Consider the following 24,379-nt stretch of genomic DNA (forward strand, 5'->3'; position numbering starts at 1 on the left):
TTCATTGGCTGTGTTAGAGCAATTTTTGGGGTTAGTGTAGCGGTGTGCTACACGCAGCGCTAAAATAACGACACGGAGTCGGTAAACTGCAGTTAAAGAAAGATTTTATTCGAACTTCACAGCCTTGTTTTAAAGCCTCCCTGATCCCACCATCCCCAGGCGCGGATGCTGTAGGGGCACGTACTCACAACCCCCGCAGGCTTTTCCCTTTGTTGGTGAAGCAGACCTGGCACCCTTTTGGGACTGGCCTTTGTGCCGGCACGCTGGCTATTTGTGAGCCGGTTCGAGTGCGCTAGGAAGTGGGTCGCCACATTAGCACCTATAGCAACTAAGGCTACATCCACACTAGACTGGATAATTTTGAAAACACCGGTTTTGTGTGAAAATGATAGGCGTCCACACTATGCATTTTAAAAAATATCTCTATCCACATTGAAACAGAGATTTTGGTGAATCTCCTCCTACTGCGCATGCGCAGGAAACATCTACGGAAAACAAGCGACATGTTTCGTGTCGAATCTCGCCACGAAAGTACATGTTTGTGTAGTTACAGACTAGAAAAAACTTAAAATGGTGGACAGCTGTTGGGTCTCGAGCAAGAGAGCTTAAAAGTTAAAAAAAAAACAAATATTGGAGCGTACGGAGGCAACTGACAGGGAGTTCACGGACAGATTGACCCAGCTGACAACAAACGTTGAAAAACTGTCGAACTCTGTTGCATTAATAAAGCTCCTTGTTAAATGTGTAAAACGTGTCTGCATCAGTATTATCTTGTATTTCCACACAACGTTACATTAGGCTGTTACACATCTATTGTCAGAGAAGTACTTGCATAAATAGGTAAACCACCTTCATACGAGCAAGGACAGAAAACAGGGCAAAGTGAGTATATTTATTTATTCAGTAAGTTATAGGTTAAACTATTTGGTCAGTACATTTCTAACTCTTCTGGCTTCAGTCTCATTGCTGTCTGTTCTGAAATTGTTAGGTTGCGTTCAAGAAAACAATGAAATGATGGACTACCATCTGACAGCGTTTTAAAATTTTTCCGGTTTCCCTGTCCACACTGATCTGTCGAATCCGTGTTTTCAAAAATACCCAGACTGGACAGCGTTTCTGAAAAGCTCTAGTATCAGGGGACAAAAATCCCGTTTTAGTGTGAACGGAGGGTAAAAACAAAGAGAAAAAGCTTCGATTATGGATTTATCCGGTGTAGTGTGGGCATAGCCTAATTTAACCAACTTCAGCCCCTAGCCTTCAGATTCGAATATGCATTGAAGATTACATTTTAAGTGCAGGCTAGACAGACCAGGAAACAGGCATGTAACGGATTGTCTACATATGCATGAATCCAATCAACATCCCATGGCATGGTACGACAGTAATACTTATTTTGGGTGTGATGCTGGGAAGATGCAAGCATTTGAAACTGTCACGTGTAGCTTAAACAGTGGATCGTAAATATGGATTTGTTTGAATTGTCCCGAATTTTCTTTGATCCTCAGCACATAAAATGTTGTGTAGAGGTAGGCCAGGCAGACCTTTCTCACCCAAAGGGGTCACCATATGATGCCTGCTGTATCTTGTTTTGTCAAATAAAGAGGCTATTACATATTTACCAGTACTTTTCTCCTGTGTCTTCATTCATGCAACAAAAGGCTACATTAGCTCACTGCAATGTGGCACACGCATGGTATGTCGCAGAGGGCTAACCCATCTAAGCAGAAAATGGTGCAGCTCCCCGTTTGGATCTCCGCTGACTTATATGCAGTAAAAGCAGTCCAATATTGTCTTGCCAGGTAATTAAGAAACTGCCAATGGATATGATTGATGGTGTTTGTTGCCTGCCATGTGGCACCACTGAGAGATTGAAACACTATGGTTGTTATGCTTCCTGTGTTATTCATGGCTTAAGTGTGAGCAGATGGTATAATGGCACATAATCGATTGTGTCCTGGACCATACATGCAGGACAGCTGTGCATAACTACTGCATCCAGCACTGCAAATGTGATAGTTTTGAAAAAACAGAATACATTTATTTTGTATTACTGAAAGTTACTGACTTGGAGTATACATATTATGCCCATGCTGACTAAATTCAACACTGCCCTCTGATAGCACTTATGGAGTTCTTCACTTACTGCTTTGGATCGGATTTCTTTGGCATACAAAGGCTGCAAAAACTCAGACGGTCCTTCTAACCGCAGACCCTTGTCAGTGATTCTTAGATGCCCCATGCCATCCTGCAATGGAAAAAAAAATGGTAATGTCAAATCACAGGCTGGCAAGAGATAAACACGTCAAACCCACATTTAGGCAATGAGCAAGTTCAATTTGATATGGGTCCAGATGGCAAGGTGAAGAATCTATTCCAATGATTTCTAGTTCTAGCATTGATTTAATGGATCTCATTGCTTCTTCACCGATTTTGGAGTAAATTTAGTTACCATTGGTCTGAATAGCTCTCTCTGACTCAAACCCTGCACATAGTATTTTTAACAAAGGAATAATATAATTATGGAATAAAATAGGTTCGATATTGTCATTTAAAAAAATTGGATAGGTATATGGACAGGAAAGGAATGGAAGCTTATGGGCTGAGTGCAGGTCAGTGGGACTAGGTGAGAGTAAGCGTTCAGCATGGACTAGAAGGGCTGAGATGGCCTGTTTCCGTGCTGTAATTGTTATATGGTTATATAAGCCACAAAATATTTGGAACCCAATTGTGCCATAATTTAGTTAGGGAACCTTATTCCTCTGGTTAATTGAGAGTTCTACCTTTTTCTTTTAATAAAAGTAGTTTTGGCTTTGGGGAAGGAAGAATATTGAGCTGTTATATATATCAAATCCACATCTCTTCACGGTGCTCCTTGTTTTCTCCGAACTGCTCCAGAAGTCCATAAGATTAATTGTCTAATAATGTTGAGCAAACATTGAAATATTCATGAACAACTACAGTATTTTTATACTGATATACAAATAAAAATTGCTTAAATGTTCAATACTATGAGCTAAATCAGAACCAATTGCATTCTGAGACACTTTAATTATCCAATCCCTTGAAGTGGAGCAGTCTATAAACCTCAGCACACTCACCTTCTTAAAGAATTCTGTGAAATCTATGACACACTGAGCAGTTAGAATGTTCACTCACAGATTCCCTGAGGACAAATTCACAGCTATCAGAAATTCCACTGAAGTAAATATGAGGGATATCTGTATGTAAAACAGATGCTCTTTACTGGAAGAGGTGGTTGTCAGAATAAGGTGTTAAAGAGTACACCACCTTCTGCTGCTTCAGCAATGACCTTCCCTCCAAAGTAAGGTCAGATGCTCACAAGCGATTTCTACTTGCAAATGTTCAGATAGTGATGCAGCCGGCATCTACACACAGTGAGACCTCTACAGCATTTAGACTTGAGCTAAGTGGCAAGTAACAGTTGTACCACAAAAATGCCAAAGAAATTACCATCTTCAATTAAAGAGGGATCAATCATCACCCTTTGACATTTGACACTATTGTCATCAACAAATTCAATACCATCGTCACTGAGCAGCCACATAAGTAACACAGCTGCAAGAACCTGGGTATACTGTGTGCATTGGCTCACTTCTGACTTGCTACAAATTACCTTACTGACAGTGTCCGGCAAAGTTCAGGAAATGCAACAGCATCCAAATCAATACAGCTCCCTTGACTGTTGCCCCAATCACCATCTTATATATAAAAACAACCTTACTCTGGCTCTGGCAGTGAAGAGGTAGTTATCTATGCATTCTATAATTTGCAATGTTAGCAATCCACCAAGTCTTCTCCAATAGGATTTCCTAAGCCCATCAGGTAAAAAGGAATCAAGTACTTTTAAAATCACCTCCAAGGCACCCACCCATTGACATGGAAGCAAACTGGTATTCATGCATTATCGCTGAGTTAAAATCTTGGGACCCTCTCTCCAAGAGTATTGTGGGTAAACTGTTATAGAGTCATAGAGAAATACAGCACAGAAACAGGCCCTTTGGCCCATCTAGTCCATGCCAAAACTATTTATACTGTCTACTCCCAATGACCTGCAGCTGGACTATAGCCCTCCATATCCCTACTATCCCATGTATCTATCAAAACTTCTCTTAAATGTTGAAATTGAGCTCGCATCCACCACTTGAACTGGCAGCTCATTCTACTCACTCATGACCCTCTGAGTAAAGAAGTGCCCCCTCATGTTCCCCTTTCACCCATAACCCATGAACTGAGTGTAGTCCCATATAGCCACAGTGAAAAAAGCCTGCTTGCATTTACTCTAACAATGCCCCTCATAATATTGTATACCTCTGTCAAGTCTCCTCTCCATCTTCTACTTTCTAAGGAATACAGTCCTAACCTATTTGTATGCACCACTTGAGCTGGCAACTTATTCCACTCACTCTCGACACACTGAGTGAAGATGTTTTCCCTGCTATTCCCAGATCCTTTTGTTCTACCACACTCATTGGTGCCCTACTATTCACTGCGTAAGACCCACATATTTGGTCCTACCAAAGTGCAAAACTTTGCACTGGTCTGTATTAAATTCCATCTGCCATTTTCAGCCCATTTTTCCAGCTGTTGCAAGTCCCTCTGTAAGCCATGATAGTCTTCCTCACTGTCCACTACACCCCCAGTCTTGTTGTTGGTTGCAAATTTGCTCTCCGATTAAACACATTATCATCCAAATCATTGATATAGGTGACGAGGACCAATCCCTGTGGCACACCAGTAGACACAGGCCTCCAGTCAGAGAGTCAACCCTCTACTACTACTCTTTGGCTTCTCCCACAAAGCCAATGTCTAAACCAGTTTACCACCTCCTGAATGCTAAGTGACTGAACCTTATTGACCAGCCTCCCATGCGGGACCTTGTCAAAAGCCTTACTAAAGTCCACGTAGACAACTTCCACTGCCTTGCCTTCATCCTCTTTCCTGGTAACTTCCTCGAGAAAGATCGGTTAGACATGATCTGCCATGCACAAAGCCACGCAGACTATCCTTAATCGGTCCATGACTGTCCAAATGCTTATATATCCAGTTCATTAGAATACCTTCCAATAAGTTTCCCGCAACTGACGTCAGACTCACTGGTTTCTGTTTAGAGCCTTTTTTAAACAGCGGAACATTGGCTATCTGCCAATTCTCCCGTACCTCTCCTGTCACTAAGGATGATCTAAAAATCTCTGCTAGGGCCCCAGCAATTTCTGCACTTGTCTCCTATAGGGTACAAGGGAAAATCTTGTCAGGTCCTGGGGTTTTATCCATTCTGATTTGCCTCAGGCTGGTAAATAGCTCCTCCTCTATAATTTGTACAGTGTCCAAGAAGTTGATGCTGCTTTACCTCACTTCTATAGACTCTGAATCTGTATCCCAAGTAAATACAGATGCAAAGAATGCATCTAAGTCCTCCCCCATCTGTTTAGGCTCCAGACATGGATTACCACTCTGGTCTTCTAGAGGACCAATTTTGTCCCTAGCCATCCTTTTGCTCTTAACATACCTGTGGAACCCCTTAGGATTCTCCTTCACTTTGCCTGCGGAAGCAACTTCTAGCCTTCCTGATTTCTGTCCTGAGTGTTCGCTTGCATATCTTGTAGTCTGTAAGCACCTCATTTGTTCCTACTTGCCTATAGCTACTATGCATCTCTTTTTTTTCTCCTTTATTATGACATGGACTGTGAAGGTTCCAGAAGGACACTCCTCATCAGCCTTCTCACTGGTAGTTTGGAATGGACAGAAAATGCTAATCTAAATTGAAATGCATTCACTACTGAATGAATAGAAAATAAATTCAGTGTGAATGTGTGTCCCTCACCCATTAATATGTATCAATGCTTCCAATTTTCATCCATAGACACTTCTGCAAAATTTCTAAATCAAAAGTCATAAAGATTTTAGGCTTAGACAATTTATTCGACCTAAAGTTTCTGCAGACAGGCTGAGCACCACACAGCTGACATAAAAAATTCAGTTATAGGGAGCTGCTGAGCTGTTTATAGTAAGCAATGGCCCCAAACTGGCATGCTAAATAGTACTAGGACAGAAATGATTGATCTGTCCTACAGTCTTCATTTTACTTAGCCTCCCAGTGTAAATGAAAGAAGCTACTTTATGAACACCATATGTAAACTATGTTACTATGGTGGATGTGTTGTATAAGGCTTAAAAGTAGCATAGCTAATTTCAATCTTATATAGAGAGGTGAATTAATCTTTGAATTAGTTTTTAGTAAACATATTATAAACTTTCAAAGCAACACGAGATCCAGATAAACTGATATTATGGAAGGTTAGACACTGAAATACAACTCCAAGCAAAACAGTGCTGTTCTGTCAAGTGTTTTCTAAGGACTGAATCTACCTGAAGAAATCCAAATCAACTTATTAGATCAGTTCTGTTTTGTTGCAAAAACAGCTTAGCTTTTTTTTTGTCACTGCAGTACCAACTTAATGATATGTTGTCCTAATGTATGGAGCAACATAATCTACCCACTGAGAGATGCAAACGACAGCTGAGCATTTCTTCGCTAGACGAGAACTGTTATTTTTATGCTGCTGTTACTCTGTGTTCTGAGCTCAGCACCTATTGTAGGAAATAGGTGAGGTCACTCAAAAGGACAGAAGAGTTGAGATCATGCTTAAAGAAGGCTCACAGCTTTGGAAGCTCCCACACTTCAAGGAGTCAAGAAAATGGGCCACTAACTGTTAAAGAGTTTTAAAAAATAGTTTTATCACGACTGTATCTTCAAGCCTTTCTTAATGTACAAACTAAACAAAATAGAGGTATCTTTATATGCTGGAAAACTGGACAACGCACTAGTGATTTAGAATTTACAAGTCTGTACTTCAGAATCCAAATCAGGTTTATTATCACTGGCATACTGTATGGTGTAGACTTTGTTGTTTTACAGTAGCACTGCAATGCAATACATAAAAAAAGTATCAGTTACAATAACAAATTTATTTAAAAATAAATAAACTGTGCAAAATGAGAGCAAAATAGTGAAGTAGATTTCATGGCTTTGGATAGACATCACGGAATTTTTGCTTTGGTTCCAACTGGAAACCTTAGTGTTCAGCCAGTTGAGTGGCTGTAACTCTCAGACTTCCATGCAAGCTTACAATTGCAGAAATCTGGGATTTACAGACTAACAGATGGAGTTGCTCTGTCAATACATTCAATCACTAGGATCCACAGGGAGTCTAACTGAGATTCTGCAGATGGATGGTGGTGGTGGGAGAAGGGGTAGGTTGGCGGTGGGAGAAGGGGTAGGTTGGTGGTGGGAGAAGGGGTAGGTTAGTGGTGGAAGAAGGGGTAGGTTGGCGAAGGGAGAAGGGGTAGGTTGGTGGTGGGAGAAGGGGTAGGTTAGTGGTGGGAGAAGGGGTAGGTTGGCGATGGGAGAAGGGGTAGGTTGGCGATGGTACCACTGCAATCCCGAGACAGGATGGAGCCAGCATGGTAGCCCACTGATAGCCCACTGATTACAGTGAGAAGACAGATGGATTAGAAGACAAAGGAAAGGTGTATCCTTTTAATTATTTTGCCTCAGCTTAATGTTTTAATTAAATCTGCTTTTCATGTGTTTAATGAGGTTTCATGCCTTGATTTTTAAGCACCTTTTATTTTTTAACTTCAGCTTTAATTCAAATTTCTCTGACTGAATGTAATAAATACTTAATGCTATTAAAATACCTCAGAGCTTTCACAGCTGGCAAAGTTCTCCCCAGCTTGCCTGTCTGGGGCCTTCCACAGGCGTGGTCTCCACACTTCAGTGCCCGAGGTCCAATTGTCACGCAGGCATTGCTCCTCGACACGGCAGAGCACAGGGTCAGAGGAATCAGCCCTTTGCAAACAACTCAACAATGTGGGGATGTGCAGGGAATGCAAATTGATGGTTCTTTCCTGCAAGATCTAGCATTATATCACTGGCTGAATGTGCATTATAAAACACACAGTGCACGTTTTATACGGCAGGGAACATGAGCATCATATTGCTAGGAGATTCCTATCATTGTGTATATTATTAAACCCAGTAGCCACTTTATTAGGTACACCTGCTTATTAATGCAAATACCTGATTGGCATTAACTCAATGCATAAAAGCCTGCAGACATGGTCAACAGGTTCAGCTGTTGCTCAGACATTAGAATGGAGAACAAATATGATCTAAGTGACTTTGAATGTAGAATGATTGTTGGTACCAGACAGGGGATTTTCACACACAACAGTTTCTAGAGCCTACAGAGAACAGTGGAATGGTTCAAACAATTACCAGTGAGGAGCAGTTCTGTGGGCAAAAATGCCCTGTTCATCAGAGATGTTGGAGGAGATTGTCCAACTGGTTCAAGCTGACTGGATGGCAACAGTAGCACAAATAACCACCTATTGCAATAATAGTATGCAGAAAAAACATCTCTCAACACATGTTGAAACTTGAAGTGGACGACCTACGGCAGCAGACCAGGAACGTACATTCAGTGGCCACTTTGTTAGGTACAAGAGGCATCTAATAAAGTGGTCACTGAAGGTATATTGTTATATATGAGATTTATACGACTGCTGATACAACCATTATATCTCTAGCAGCATGAGTTCAGCATACATGAGGTTTAGGAAGCAAGGATGAGATGGGTCTATTGAGGAATATATGGTAGCAAGAAAGGAGTTTAAGAAGGGGCTGAGAAGAGCAAGAAGGGGGCATGAGACGGCCTTGGCAAGTAGGGTAAACCTCAAGGCATTCTTCAATTATGTGAAGAACAAAAGGATGACAGGAGTGGAGGTGGGACCAATTAGAGATAAAAGTGGGAAGATGTGCCTGGAGGCTGTGGAAGTGAGCGAGGTCCTCAATGAATACTTCTCTTTGGTATTCACCACTGAGAGGAAACTTGATGACGGTGAGGACAATGTGAGTGAGGTTGATGTTCTGGAGCATGTTGATATTAAGGGAGAGGAGGTGTTGGAGTTGTTAAAATACATTAGGACGGATAAGTCCCCGGGGCCTGACAAAATATTCCCCAGGCTGCTCCACGAGGCAAGGGAAGAGAATGCTGAACCTCTGGCTAGGATCTTTATGTCCTCGTTGTCCACAGGAATGGCACCGGAGGATTGGAGGGAGGCGAATGTTGTCCCCTTGTTCAAAAAAGGTAGTAGGGATAGTCCAGGTAATTATAGACCAGTGAGCCTTACGTCTGTGATGGGAAAGCTGTTGGAAAAGATTCTTAGAGATAGGATCTATGGGCATTTAGAGAATCATGGTCTGATCAGGGACAGTCAGCATGGCTTTGTGAAGGGCAGATCATGCCTAACAAACCTGATAGAGTTCTTTGAGGAGGCGACCAGGCATATAGATGAGTGTAGTGCAGTGGATGTGATCTACATGTATTTTAGTAAGGCATTTGACAAGGTTCCACATGGTAGGCTTATTCAGAAAGTCAGAAGGCATGGGATCCAGGGAAGTTTGGCCAGGTGGATTCAGAATTGGCTTGTCTGTAGAAGGCAGAGGGTCATGGTGGAGGGAGTACATTCAGATTGGAGGGTTGTGACTAGTGTTGTCCCACAAGGATCTGTTCTGGGACCTCTACTTTTTGTGATTTTTATTAATGACCTGGATGTCGGGGGTAGAAGGGTGGGTTGGCAAGTTTGCAGACGACTCAAAGGTTGGTGGTGTTGTAGATAGTGTAGAGGATGGTCGAAGATTGCAGAGAGTTATTGATAGGATGCAGAAGCGGGCTGAGAAGTGGCAGATGGAGTTCAACCCAGAGAAGTGTGAGGTGTTACACTTTGGGAGGACAAACTCCAAGGCAGAGTACAAAGTAAATGGCAGGATACTTGGTAGTGTGGAGAAGCAGAGGGATCTGGGGGTACATGTCCACAGATCCTTGAAAGTTGCCTCACAGGTAGATAGGGTAGTTAAGAAAGTTTATGGGGTGTTAGCTTTCATAAGTCGAGGGATAGAGTTTAAGAGACGCGATGTAATGATGCAGCTCTATAAAACTCTAGTTAGGCCACACTTGGAGTACTGAGTCCAGTTCTGGTTGCCTCACTATAGGAAGGATGTGGAAGCATTGGAAAGGGTACAGAGGAGATTTACCAGGATGCTGCCTGGTTTAGAGAGTATGGATTATGATCAGAGATTAAGGGAGCTAGGGCTTTACTCTTTGGAGAGAAGGAGGATAAGAGGAGACATGATAGAGGTGTACAAGATATTTAGAGGAATAGACAGAGTGGACAGCCAGCATCTCTTCCCCAGGGCATCACTGCTCAGTACAAGAGGACATGGCTTTAAGGTAAGGGGAGGGAAGTTCAAAGGGGATTTTAGAGGAAGGTTTTTCACTCAGAGAGTGGTTGGTGCATGGAATGCACTGTCTGAGTCAGTGGTGGAGGCAGATACACTAGTGAAATTTAAAAGACTACTAGACAGGTATATGGAGGAATTTAAGGTGGGGGTTATACGGGAGGCAGGGTATGAGGGTTGGCACAACATTGTGGGCCGAAGGGCCTGTAATGTGCTGTACTATTCTATGTTCTATGTAACAACATGGCGTGGATATTTTATGGCTGGATGAGTACTGTACATCACTGGAGATATTAACACATTTTGCCTGTGAAATGAGCACAATGTCACTAGCCAAGTGTTCTGAATACTGCTGGTGATCCGAATGTTAAGTAGACTTGGTTCTACATTTGTTAGCAAGCATGTGCCCATTGGCATACATGCATTATATAGCTGACACAGTATTACAAGAATTCTGCACATTATATCACAGTACATGTGAGAGTTATATCTTTAGCTGAACATGCAGTTCTCACTGCATTAAATCGATGATTTAGACATATTTCATACTTTACACCACTGATGGATGAGAATTATATCACAACTGCTGTGCATAAAATATTGCTAGAGCTGTGACAGGGAGTGCTTTATATCACTGTTAAAATGGCTGAAGAGGTGTGCACTATATCTCTGTAAATTTAGGCCATATCGTATGAGAAGGATGTGTACATCGTAATATCATGTCTTGCATTTTTGCATATTATCCACGTATTATATTGCTGATAACAGCTGTTAGCAGTGCTTCTGTATTTAAGATTCTTGCACTTTTCCCTGTGTTTTACTTTCCAAGAGATCCTGAAACAGTTGACAATCTTGTTAGGAGAAATAACGAGGTTTTATGTTGCAAAGTAATCCCACAATATGTAAAAAAAACAATAATTATGCTTCAAATATTGTAAAACTATGAACCACCAGCTGTAGTGTAAATCCAGTAAGGTTAAAGGATGTAATATTATGGGATGAAACGTAGTGGCGTGCTACAACACTTTATTTATTAGCAATTAAACATGCACTCAGTGGCCAATTTATTAGGTACACCTGTACACTAGCTTGTTAATGTAAATATCTAATCAGTGGCAGCAACTCAGTGCATAAAAGCACACAGACATGGTCAAGAGGTTCAGTTGTTGTTCAGACCAAATGTCAGACTGGGGCAGAAGTGTGATCCAAGTGACTTTGACTGAGGAACAATTGTTGGTGCCAGACAGCGTAGTCTGAGCAACTCAGAAACTGATCTCCTGGGATTTCTTCACATGACATTCTCTAGAGTTTACTGGGAATGGCACAAAAAAACAAAAGAACTAAAATCTTGGGCGTCAAAAGCAAAAGGGTAAAAGTTTTTGGTGAGAGTAAGGAATTTTCAAGGGGTTTTGAAGTAAAGGTTTTATACATAGAGAATGGCTGACATCAAGAAAGCGCTGGTCAGAGGAGGTGTTTGAATCAGGTGGAATTACTTCATTTATGAGACATTTTGTCAAACATAAATATGCAAGGGTACAGCTCTAATATGAGCCAATTGGATTAATGTAGATGGGCAACAAGGTCAACATAAACACGGTAGACTGATGAATACATTTCTGTGCTGTAAAACTCTAAATAATCCTCAGACAGCAATGACAAGCTACTTTACTCTTGAATCTGGCATCTAACAGAAAATATTAGAAACACTCAGTGAGTTAGGGAGCATATGTGTAGAGAGAAAAACAGAACTGATGTTTTAGTTCAAAGATGTTTCTTTGTCTTTTCATTTGTCGTTACTGGATAAATACAGCGACTCAATTTCATTCAAACTATTTAGTACTGAGGCAGCAGTCGCTTATACACAATTCATTCCAGAGATAAAATTAACTGCAGTGATCTTTCGATTTCTGCATGTAACTGTATTTTAGTCCTTATAAATGACAGCGAGTGCCTATCATGTCCCAGAATCAGTTAAGTACTGAAATGACTCCGTCATAATAACTAGGTTTTCTGTTTGACCTTTTCCAAGATCTCAGGCTAACACCCAACACTTCCTGACCATCTTATTGCTGAATCTGTATTCATATCAGAGGAAAGCATCAAAAAAATGTAATGAGTCTTTAGAAAGAAATTAAATTCTCAGGCCTGATACACAGACCTTGTATTGACAGCATTCATACTGCAGTCAATGGATAGTCCCAAGGGACAGTCAGCCATTTGATCAATCTAATACTTCATTAGTATTCATTTCACCAGCCAAAATATTTTAGATCAACAAATGATTAGCTTCTATTTCAGCACCATCCTATTACTTGTTCAGCTAACAAGGGCACTTTGAGTAGTCAATTCAAAAATAGATTATACACACCAATAACAGAGCAGTAACCTGCAAAGCTCAATGCTTCTCACGTGGTAGTGGCCTTCCACAAGGCCAATGACAGTCCCATCATCTAGAAGGCAATAACATACCCATTGCACCTCATCAAAGAGTTAGCATGTTGGTAGATTAAATATCTCTTGAATAGCTGGAGGGAATGCTGCGGGTCACACCAATTATCATGACAGTAGTTAGCACTGCTTGCTGTCTGGGATGGTTCAATGAGGGGAGTTTTCAGAAACCAGCAGAAAAGGAGGTTAATTTGTGACTTACAAAATCCATCTAATTTGTAAAGCATATATCAGAACAGAATTATGGATTACTTTCAGCCTGTTTTGTTTTCTAGTCATCAATTGTCCTTTGTTTCCTGCTGTACTTTTGGGAATTTAAACCATTGGTTCTGGATGTATAGAGTGATCTTTACCCTGATATCAAACTGACACGATCAGAGAGAACACACGTTTTACAATCCGCTCAATTTCACTTAACATCCTATCACTTATTCCACAGATGAACAGGTTAATGTTTCTCCATACCCTCGGCACTAGTAACTTCATCTAAAGATTTCCATTTAAATAATGAGCCAGTTGGTACACTGCTGTGGCAGCAGTTCTGTAAATAACTACTGTTACAAGTTTCAAGTTTCAAGTTTATTGACACGGACGTACATATCCAGGGTATAAGTGCCACAAAATTTAGCCGCCCACACATCCTCTGACCTTCAGAGCATCCTTGGCTTCTGAATCAGGCACTTAAATATGTGTGTCAGAAATATGCCGACAGTTAGATGTTGGCACATCTGACGTCCCATCCCACTGTGGATCTTGGCACTGCTCAGTGATAGATGTCACTGATTGAAGGGTCTTGGTGCACATTATCAGGCACCTCAGCTTTACTGCTGATAATACATGACAGATTGCAAAGGGAAAATGCAATTTTACTTTTAATATGTCTTTGATGCTGGAACATGAATGCATTTGAACAAGATCACAGATATCCATTGAATGATTAAATTCAAGTTAAGGTAATTATTTATGTCTATCCATGGTCTCCTCTATTGTCAAAATGAATCCAAACTCAGGTTGGAGGAACAACACCTTATATACCGGCTGGGTAGCCTCCAACCTGATGGCATGAACATTGACTTCTCTATCTTCCGTTAATGCACCTCCTCCCCTTCTTACCCCATCCCTGACATATTTAGTTGTTTGCCTGTTCTTCATCTCCCTCTGGTGCTCCCCCCGGTTCCTTTCTTTCTCCTGAGGCCTCCCGTCCCATGATCCTTTCCCTTCTCCAGCTCTGTATCACTTTTGCCAATCACCTTTCCAGCTCTTAGCTTCATCCCACCCCCTCCAGTCTTCTCCTATCATTTCGCATTTCTCCATCTCCCCCACTAATTTCAAATCTCTTACTATCTTTCCTTTCGGTCAGTCCTGATGAAGGGTCTCGGCCCGAAACATCGACAGCGCTTCTCCCTATAGATGCTGCCTGGCCTGCTGTGTTCCACCAGCATTTTGTGTGTGTTGCTGTAATTATTTTCTTCTTGTTTTTCACTGTATTTAAATTTTATCTAACTTATTATACTTTAATTTGAAGTCTTAAAGTTATATTTTTAACTTTTTAAAATATATTTTATTTTATTTAAATTAATCACTTTCAGTATATCTCTGAATATCATAGAAATATTAAAAATAAAAATACCATTGCCCCCTGCAGCAACAGGAACATACGAAACTGTAGCAGGAGTCGGCCATCTGACCCATCAAACCTGCTCTGTCATTCAATAAATCCATGGCTGATCGGGCTGTGGACTCCTCTCCAAATAGCTGAGTGGGGGTGGGGTGGATTGTAGATCGTAGCAAGGTATTTGTTGGTGACAGTAAATGAGGGGAGGAAGGGCAGCGGGAGATTTTAGGGCCTATGGGAAATATCACAAGATTGGGGGAAATGGAGGGTAGTCCATTCTCAAGGTGAGTGCTTTAATAATGGAAGCATTCACTAATGTCAGATCCTGGGTTTTCATCCTCACCTCACTAATCTTTTGAAATCACATGGGCCCAGTTGAGCTGGAGGCCTAACTGCCACAGACACAGTCTATGAGGTGCAGTGATATGTGGGTAGATACTTGCCCCAAGAGGTGAGTACTTTAATTTTCTTTGCCAGCTATTACTGTCAAAAGCCTTTGAAACTGGTCTGGATGCTTCTGCTAATCTCACATGTTAAAAAGGCAAACATAGATATAAATATTTTAAAGTTATTTAAAAATACACATCAGATTTATTTTAACACCTATAACTGATAATTTAAAATATTGATTAAAATAAAAATGCAAAAAACTTATTTACTAATCTTTTCCATCCCAATTAAATAAATAGGCTAACGATAATTACCAAATCCATAGCTGCTTTAAAATTGTCAGACACAAAGAGTAGCTGACTCCTCAAGTCAGCGTAGCTGGACTCTGTCCCTACATTCCATTGCGGAACATGGGATTTTTGTGCTGCAATATATGGTAAACATGCACAATGCCGTTAGCTGGCTCTTTTCAAAGTACCGCCAGCTGAAAGGGAGCAGGATCTGTGCAGACGTGTGTTGCGTATTTAGTATTTCGGTAATAGTCTAGTAATATTCTGAACATGTTGTTCAAACATTCTTTGTTGTTTACATAATTCATTCCAGAAAATATGTAAAAGTACATGAACGGCATACGTTATGATACCATCACATCTTGACTCACAACAGTAGAAAGGAAATATGCATGTTTAAGCCTGGGTCCCTGTAGTTTCATGTTTTGAGAGTTACAAACCATAACAATGTGAACAATATAAATTGAAATATAGCAAGTTAGATTCAGGAAAAATGTAGGAGACTTTATCATTGTATTCCTCAGCAGTGGCCTGAGCAAATTTGAATGCTTTAAGCAACACAGGGCAGGCTTCAGCTGCGATTTGACCTCACAGTCAAAATCTTCACCTTTCCAAAACAGTATAATCAGAAAAAAGACATGAAGATGATCAATGCCCTTTCAGCAGCCTCCATACAAAGATACATCTTAACCACAGAGAACAAAGATACCAAAAGCACACAAAACTCTTAGAGACTAACCCTTAGCAATCAGGCTTTAGGAAATGTTCATTCTTGATGCCTATTAAAATGTTATGCAATTTGATAGTATTTGAAGGCTCATGTGTGTAATCATTCTATCATGAAAGGGATGTAGTACAACCCCAGGGAAATATTCCCCACTTCTTTTTCAGAAATCTGTTTCGAACCTTAATTTTCTTCATATGAATACATGAATATTGAATGTGCTCTCAAAAAAAAAACATTGCAATGAAGCCAATAGTGAATGTAATTGGGTAGCAGCAAAACCATCTGCACCAAAAAAGAATCAGGGATTTTTAATGTTTAAGTCCAACAGTCACTATCCCTACTGCTTTACTCTCACAAATATACATTCATATAAGAAACACACACAAAATGCTGACGAAGGGTCTCGGCCCGAAACGTTGACAGCGCTTCTCCCTATAGATGCTACCTGGCCTGCTGTGTTCCACCAGCATTTTGTGTGTGTTGCTTGCATTTCCAGCATTTGCAGATTTCCTCATGTTTGCCTTTCAAATACATTTATAAAAGATACTTTTACGAAACTTTGATCTTTGCAGGCAATGTCTATCAGTTCAAATGCAACATTCATTCTACTTTGATTATATCTTCTACTTTCTGAGGAGGCTGAAGAGAGGTGGACAATGCATATCCATATTCACATTATTCTCCAGATGCGCAGTAGGGAGCATCCTAACATGCTGCATCACTACTTGGTAGGGCCAAAAGGAAGGCTCTGCAACAGGAAGTCAAAACTGCCCAAAGCATCACTACCATCAGCTTGCGTTCTTGCCATCAAGGACATATTTACAGAACGATGCCAGAAGAGGCACAGTAACATTATGAAGGATCCCAACAAACCTGCTCATGGACTGTTTGTCCCACTCCCATTAGGGTGGAGGCTACATAGCATCTACACCAGGATTACCAGTCTCAAAAACAATTACTTTCCCCAACTAATAAGGCTGATTGACACCTCTGACCACTAAACCACCCCTCTACACACACAGCCTCCATTATTTCATCATTTTCTGTCAGTCACCTTATGAATAGACATTCCTGTGCCTTGCCTCTCTTTATGAACAAGCAATCAATCTATGTATATAAGCAATTCTATTTATTTATAAGATATATTTATTGAGTGGTGTGGTGGAAATATGTCTCTGCCAAAGGAGGTGTAAGGTGCTCCTTCCCTTCACCCTTGGGCAAGGTGTAGTGCATAACCCCCTGATCAGGGTCATATGAAGCCATGGGAGCAGCTGGTGCATTTCACGAGTCCTGGTTATGTGACCACTGACACCAGGCAAGCAATCTCTGAAGAACATTTATAATGGCTGGGGTAACCCATCCTGTGGAGACACAATCCAGAAGAAGGCAATGGTAACCCACTTCTGTAGAAAAAACTCCCAAGAATTTTTATGGTCAAAGGCATGATTGCCCATGTCATACAACATGGCACATGATGATGATGATGATGGTGTATTTATATATATATATATATATATATTGTGTTTCTTTTTATTATTGTCTTCTCTTGTTTTGTGCTCCATCAGAGCTGTGGAGCTGAAGTAACAATTGTTTTGTTCTCCATTACATTTGTGTACTGAAAATGATATTAAACAATCTTGAATCTTGAATCTTATTTCGAGCCTGGGACAAAGGCCTGATTGTGCAAGTCTTTATGCAACTGAGGCTACTCCTGTTGTTGAGCAAAAACTACCAGAGAAAACAAACTGGAAAGGAAGATTGTTTTAACCCACTTCACCAAATCAATGGTGATGCATAGTCTCTCGATAGTGTTTTTTTAAACTGGACTTGCTTGACAGTCTAATTGGATATCCTTGAGTTCCTTCTTCATTTACTGGGTGGTAGGCCCATTTTCATGCTCAAGAGCTGTTGAGGCACGGAGTGCTTTTTCTTGACTGCTTGAAGTGAATATTAAGCTTTGGTAACTCTTGCATGGGTCACTCTACATTATTCTGACATTCAATCAATACTTAGGAAGGAAAGCCTTCTCATATAATGAGTAACACTGTCAGTCAGTATTGATTAGCAGTAAAATATGAATGAATTTGTGTCCATGGTATCTACGAGTTGAGGCTGTTTAAAATTACGTGGATTTACGGACATCTGGAGAGGTTGTTGAGTTGAGTCAGATGATACCAGTATTACAAAGATGAAACTAAGCACTCTTGCTAACAGATAGTACGTCACAATTACTTCAGCTTCGGTACAAACTTAATGCCAGCCTACAAATGGGTATGATAAATGGGCAGAACAGGTCAAAAAGCAAGCAAATATACCCAGTGACATAGCCTGGCGCTTATTGCTTCCAAATCAAAGGTCATTGTAATTTATTCAGGGCTTGCTATTAGACAAGTACACTGAATACAAAAAATTTGTTAGGGGAAGAGAGGAGAGTTAAAACATCAAGCAACTTAGTATTAGGAAAATAACAGCTCTCTATAGTTAATGAATGTTCCAGAGGCAAAAATGATCCATGAAGGACTATAATTAAGAAATAAATTTTGTCAATCTCCAACTTTCCGCCAAGGGCAAGTTATCCGTGAATGATGAGAGCCGTCAGATGGTTACAGAACTTTAATCCCTAGCTGAGGAATGTTTGGTCTTTGGTTTCTACCCACCATTGGTATTTATTTTTAGCATCTACTGCAACAAGTGCATGCTCTTGATGTGAAATCAGGCCTACCATTTAAATCAAAATATACAGCAACAGTGCCAAGTTTCATTCTGATCCTTGTTGCTGGGACTCCCGAATGGCTGAGCTTCAGTGGCAAAATATAATAATAACATTACTACTTTCAGGAGAACATGGGAGAGACTTCCAAATTCAGAACAAATTTCACTCCACTTTCTTTAATTCATCATCAACGAGCAAATAATAAACAAATGCGTTCTTTTATCATTGTACTTGTCTGCACTGTTAGTTGATTCCAAAAACAGTTGAGGCAAGAAAATGGGAATTCTTTATTAAGTGAAAGTGCATTGAAACTATAGTGAGACAAAGACTGCAGCTCCATATCATGCAACAAAATAATCACAATTTGTACTTGAATGGCATCATTTATATACACTCTCTGACTGCTTTATTACAGTAGGTACCCACCTGTAGTGACCACTGACTGTATGTTCCTGGTCCTCCGCTGCTAAGGCCTATCCACTTCAAGGTTCGACGTGTTGTGCATTCAGAGATGCCCTTCTGCACACCACTGTTGTAATGCGTGGTTACTTGAGTTTCTGTCACCTTCCAGTCAGTTTGAACCAGTCTGTCCACTCTCCTCTGACCTCTCTCATTAACAAAGCATTTTCACCCATAGATCTACTGCTCACTGGAAGGTTTATTTTTTTGTTTGTTTTTTTTACACCAATTTCTGTAAACTCTGGAGAATGTTGTGTGTGAAAATACCAGGATGTCAATAGTTTCTGAGATATCAAACTACCTCATCTGGCACCAACGATCATTCTATGGTCAAAGTAACTTATGTCACATTTCTTTCCGATTTTCCATTCTGAACCCGTTGAGCATGCCTGCGTGCTTTTGTGCCACATGATTGGTTGATTAACTATTTGCATTAACAAGCAGGTTTACAGGTATAATAAAGATGCTACTGAGTGTAGATAAAAAGGACCATATTCCTTCTTATGGGGAGATTCAAATACAAATGGCAAGCCAGAGAAGGAGAAAATGACAGCATTTGACAAAGAAGTTAGCCTTATGAAAACCCTTAAAGTGGAAGGGTTGAAGATAATGGAAGAGGGTAAGGGTAAGGGATACACAGCAAATCACTAAGGGATCCTCGGAGGAATCAGGAAGTAGTGTTAATTAGCAATTCCAACCATGACGTGCTAAATTGAAACATAATCAGTTGAACTTAGGGACATCAGAGAATGAGAAAAAAACATTGGAATGGATGAAACTATTAACATTGATGTGAATTTCAGAGATGAATGGCTGAGGGAGAGCAGTAGTAGATGTCAGCAATATTATAGATGTAAAGGATAATTTAAAAAGGTTGTAATAAATATTACTGAACCCATCCAATAAGCATCAAATGAGGTCTGAAGCTCAACTTGGAATCAAGCAGGACATTATGCATAGTTTTCCATTGCTTGAAATACCAATCAGTAAACATATAGATTCACGCCAGGGTTATAGAAATAATATTCTTTATGGATGACAATAACATCAGTCTTTTTTACAGCTAAGTAGTTTGACTAGCTCTAAATAACAAGTGCTTGCATAATTCCAATGCACAGGTTGCTATAAGATGCTTGCATTTGTTATTGCTGGTGAGAGCAGCAGAATTAGGGTAAACAGATTCACCGCAGAGTAAGTTGCAGGAGGGTCTCTTTGCTCAGCTAGAATCTTGGCTAGATTTTATTTAAGTAGGGGTTGGCCCACCAGAGGTTGATATAGACCTTTTTTGATAAAATATGGGTTTAAGTTGTGCTTATATATTCCTTCAATGGTAGACCAATGCTTTGGTATTTCTGGAGGATCAATCAGGATAGAAGAATGCACAATTGTACAATAAACTGCAAAACCTAATGTTCAAGGGTGTGACTGAGCAAAACATTATGCAGTTTGAATGTCCAATAGGAATTAGAAGCAAGAGTGGGGCATATATACCTTCAATACTGGTTAACTTTCAATAAAATAGCATCTTATCGTCCTACATGCTGAATCTCCATAACAAAACGATGGAGGAACTCAGAAGGTCAGGCAGTATCTATGGAGATGATGGGCCGAGACTATTTATCAGGGCTTATTTGTTCCTCCAGCATTTTGTGTGCATTGCTTCTGTTTTATCCTTCCTAATCACAGATACACTTTGGTATGATTTATCGTTGCACAATCTGTTAAGAGACAGGGTTCCACCTTCACACTGAGGATGGCCTCAATACGTTTTATGATATACCCTAGTGATGTGGAATCTCTATCATCTCAGGAAATAGTAATTATAACATGCTGTGGAAATATGTAACAGAAGAATTGCATTTCATGTCATAAATTATGGCCCTGTGTATCTCTTAATCCACCATTATAGAACATAGAACATAGAATAGTACAGCACATTACAGGCCCTTTGGCCCACAATGTTGTGCCAACCCTCAAACCCTGCCTCCCATATAACCCCCACCTTAAATTCCTCCATATACCTGTCTAGTAGTCTGTTAAACTTCACTAGTGTTAGGTGAAATCTTAAAGTTAGGTGAAACTTAGCTCAATGTGAAATATAGAAGAGCAGCATGGGTATCTATAATAAAGAGTGGTGCATCAGAAAGGCAACGTCCATTACTAAGGACCACCATCACTTAGTGTATGCAGTTTCCTCACTGTTACCATCAGGAGGGAGGCACAGAAGCCTGAAAGCACACATTCAGTGATTCAGGAACAGGTTCTTCCCCTCTGCCATCTGATTCCTAAATGGACATTGAACCCATGAACACCACCTCATTTTAAAGAATATTTATTATCTCCATTGTTGCACTATTTTTAATCCATTCAATATAAATATATATACTGACTGTAATTAATTGATTGATTTATTTATTCTTTCTATATTGTCATGTATTGCATTGCACTGCTGCTACTAAGTTAGCAAATTTCATGACACATGCCAGTGATAATAAACCTGATTCTGATTATGATTCTGAAGTGTCAACCAGGCAAAATTAGAACATAGGAGATGCTTGTTGAATTGTGTAGGAATTCGTCTATAGAAAAGGCAAAGCAATCCCATTACTAACGTACCAGGAAAGAGCTCCCTAGTCCTGCTGCATCCAGTTATGAATGTTAGGAAACATTTGAACAACTACCAGGAGGGAAAATCTATATGACGACCATAGACTTAGCATGTGAGTGTAGAGACAAGGCAGGGATATTCAGTTAGAAACGCCAAGTGGATGGTCCTTCTCAGCAGTCACGTGGGAACGGCACCATCACAAAAAGATATTTTCAGCCTATTTGACGCAATCTACATGATATCAAGAAATGGCTGAATACACTTGCTGCACCGGTACCTATGAGCCCTGACAACATCCTGGTCGTATTGCAGTAATCTTGTGTTTTGGCTCTGAGCATGTCTATAGCATCGACATCCACACAACAGCGGACAAGAAGCTGGACAAAACCAAGTGCCCCCCTAATTCTCTGCTCTCAATCATCAGCAGAGAGATGAAAGGCATTGTCAATGGTGGAATTTACCTACTAATAATCTGCTATACTATGCTCACCTTGGATTATACGTAAATTACAGAACAGGGAATCCTATGCCATCATTCAACTTCAGCGTTTATAAGCTATGATATTCAGGTACCTCAGATATTGGCATTGGGTAATGGTATTATTGGTTTGTTATTGACACATACCACATGGGTGGCATGGTAGCATAGTGGTTAGCACAACACTTTACAATACCAACAACCTGGGTTCAATTCGCACCACTGTCTGTAAGGAGTTTGTACGTTCTCCCCATGACCGTGTGGGTTTCCTCTGGGCGCTTCGGATTTCATTCACAGTCCAAAGGCATACTGGTTGGTTGGTTAATTGATCGTTGGTCATTGTAAATTATCCTGTGATTAGGCGAGGGGTTAAATCAGGGTACCCAGCAGGTCATGTTGCATCTACGGAGAGGAATAAACAGTCGGCATTTTGGACCAAGCCTCTTCCTTGTGTCAGCTGTAAAAGTGGTGAGGAAGTTTTGATTGGTTATAAACTGTCATAATATTTACATTTTAATTAAAATTATTAAAAAACTAAATAAAAATAAATTGTAGTCCTAAAAGAATTATAAATAATTGATGCTATTAAATTAAACTGAAATAATTTTTAAAAAGAAATTTATCTTTCAATTCACCTTTTAATTTACAGCCATATAATTCCCACCAAATTCAACAGGGTCTCCCATCCTGTGTCATATTCAAAAGGCATAAATAGCACATTATAGAAGAAGCTCAACAAGACCGGGTTCAATTGGAGTCTAGTGGTGAAGTGGACCGACACATATGGAGTTCCAAATCCAACAGTAACACTTGGACTTTGATAGCAAATACCACTTCATTATTTTTCTAAGTTGTAAGAAACAATTAAGTGTTGGCATTAAGAAAGATTATGGTATCTTGGAAACACCAAATAGGAAGTTGATGTGTAGGCACACCAAGCAATTATTGGCCTTTATTGCAAGGCTATTGATTAAAACCGAGGCACAAAGGGACTTGGGAGTCCTTGTACAGGATTCCTTATGGGTTAATTTGCAGTTTGAGTCTGTAGTGAGGAAGGCAAATGTGATGTTAGCATTCATTTCAAGAGGACTAGAACATAAAAGCAAGGATGTCATGTTGAGACTTTATAAAGAACTGGTGAGGTTTCACTTGGAGTATAGAAAATAGTTTTGGGTCCTTTATCTTACAAAGGAAATTCTGAAACTGGAGAGGGTTCAAAGGAAGTTCTCGGAAATAATTCCAGGATTGAACAGCTGGACGTATAAAGAGTGTTTGATAGGTCTGAGCCTATATTGACTAGAATTCAGAAGAATGAAGGGTGAACTAATTGAAACCTATTGAATGGTGAAAGGTCTTGATAGAGTGGATGTAGAGAGGATGCTTCTTATGGTGGGAGAGTCTAAGACCAGAGGACACAGCCTCAGTATAGAGGGGCATTCTTTTAGAATGGAGATAAGGAGGAATTTCTTCACTGGAACGTGGTGAATCTGTGCAATTAGTTTCCATAGACAGCTGTGGAGGCCATGTCTTCATGTATATTTAAGGAAGAGATTGATAGATTCTTGATTGTTCAGAGCATGAACGAACATGGTGAGGGGGGAAGGCAGGAAACTAGAATTGAGAGGAAAATTTGTATCATGATGAAATGGTGGAGCAGATTCGATGGGCCAATTGACCTAATTCTGCTCCTATATCTTAGTTGCAACAGTTAGGGCTTTAATTGTGTTTAACTTAAATGACAAGCAGTTTGGGTTACTATTCCTCAGCAAGGATATAAAATTAAAGAACTGTTGTTATGTAAATCATTGGGATGAGCAAAACAAGACATAGACATTGATTTCTGCATACAACTTGCCCAGATTTTGCTGGTGAATGCCTGAGGTTGCATGGCAATAGTTAAACCACCATTTAATGCACTCCTTGCTCAATCCCCACAGACATTCAAATTCAGGCACATTGACATCCTTGACAGACGGTAGAGCGGTAGGCAGGCTTTTCCCAGTATCACGTTTCCAGTGATAATGCAGAGTCAGAATCTCCCCTGTGCACCAAACAGGGCTCTTCTGCTACACAGATCTTATCGCTTGGCTCCAGATGCTTTAGACCAACAGAATAAATTCTCCAAGTTTGGGCCAGGCAAAATTAGGTATAGGATAGCAATGCCTAGTGATAATAAGCACCACCCCATGCTTGTAAAATAAAGGGCCAGTAAAATGGCATTGGGGACATGGAGAAAATATTAACAGCAACCTCACCATGTGAAATAACAGAAATCTGGAATGCAATTGCTGCCAATCAGGCACAGCCTGAATATGAAATATTCATGTTTT

The 24,379-nt window shown here is 40.2% G+C and overlaps 1 protein-coding gene across 2 annotated transcripts in view; it reads right to left on the bottom strand.

The window, feature by feature from the left end:
* Positions 1–24,379, bottom strand: part of sgcd (sarcoglycan, delta (dystrophin-associated glycoprotein)) — a 368,829-nt gene that overhangs the window by 99,279 nt on the left and 245,171 nt on the right. For both annotated transcript variants that reach the window (XM_059990538.1, XM_059990539.1), the window contains exon 3: positions 2,144–2,245. In XM_059990538.1, the coding sequence (XP_059846521.1) occupies positions 2,144–2,245 (102 nt within the window). The remainder of the gene's footprint in view (positions 1–2,143; positions 2,246–24,379) is intronic.

This window comes from Hypanus sabinus, chromosome 15 (assembly GCF_030144855.1).
Source record: "Hypanus sabinus isolate sHypSab1 chromosome 15, sHypSab1.hap1, whole genome shotgun sequence".
NCBI classification, from domain to species: Eukaryota; Metazoa; Chordata; class Chondrichthyes; order Myliobatiformes; family Dasyatidae; genus Hypanus; species Hypanus sabinus.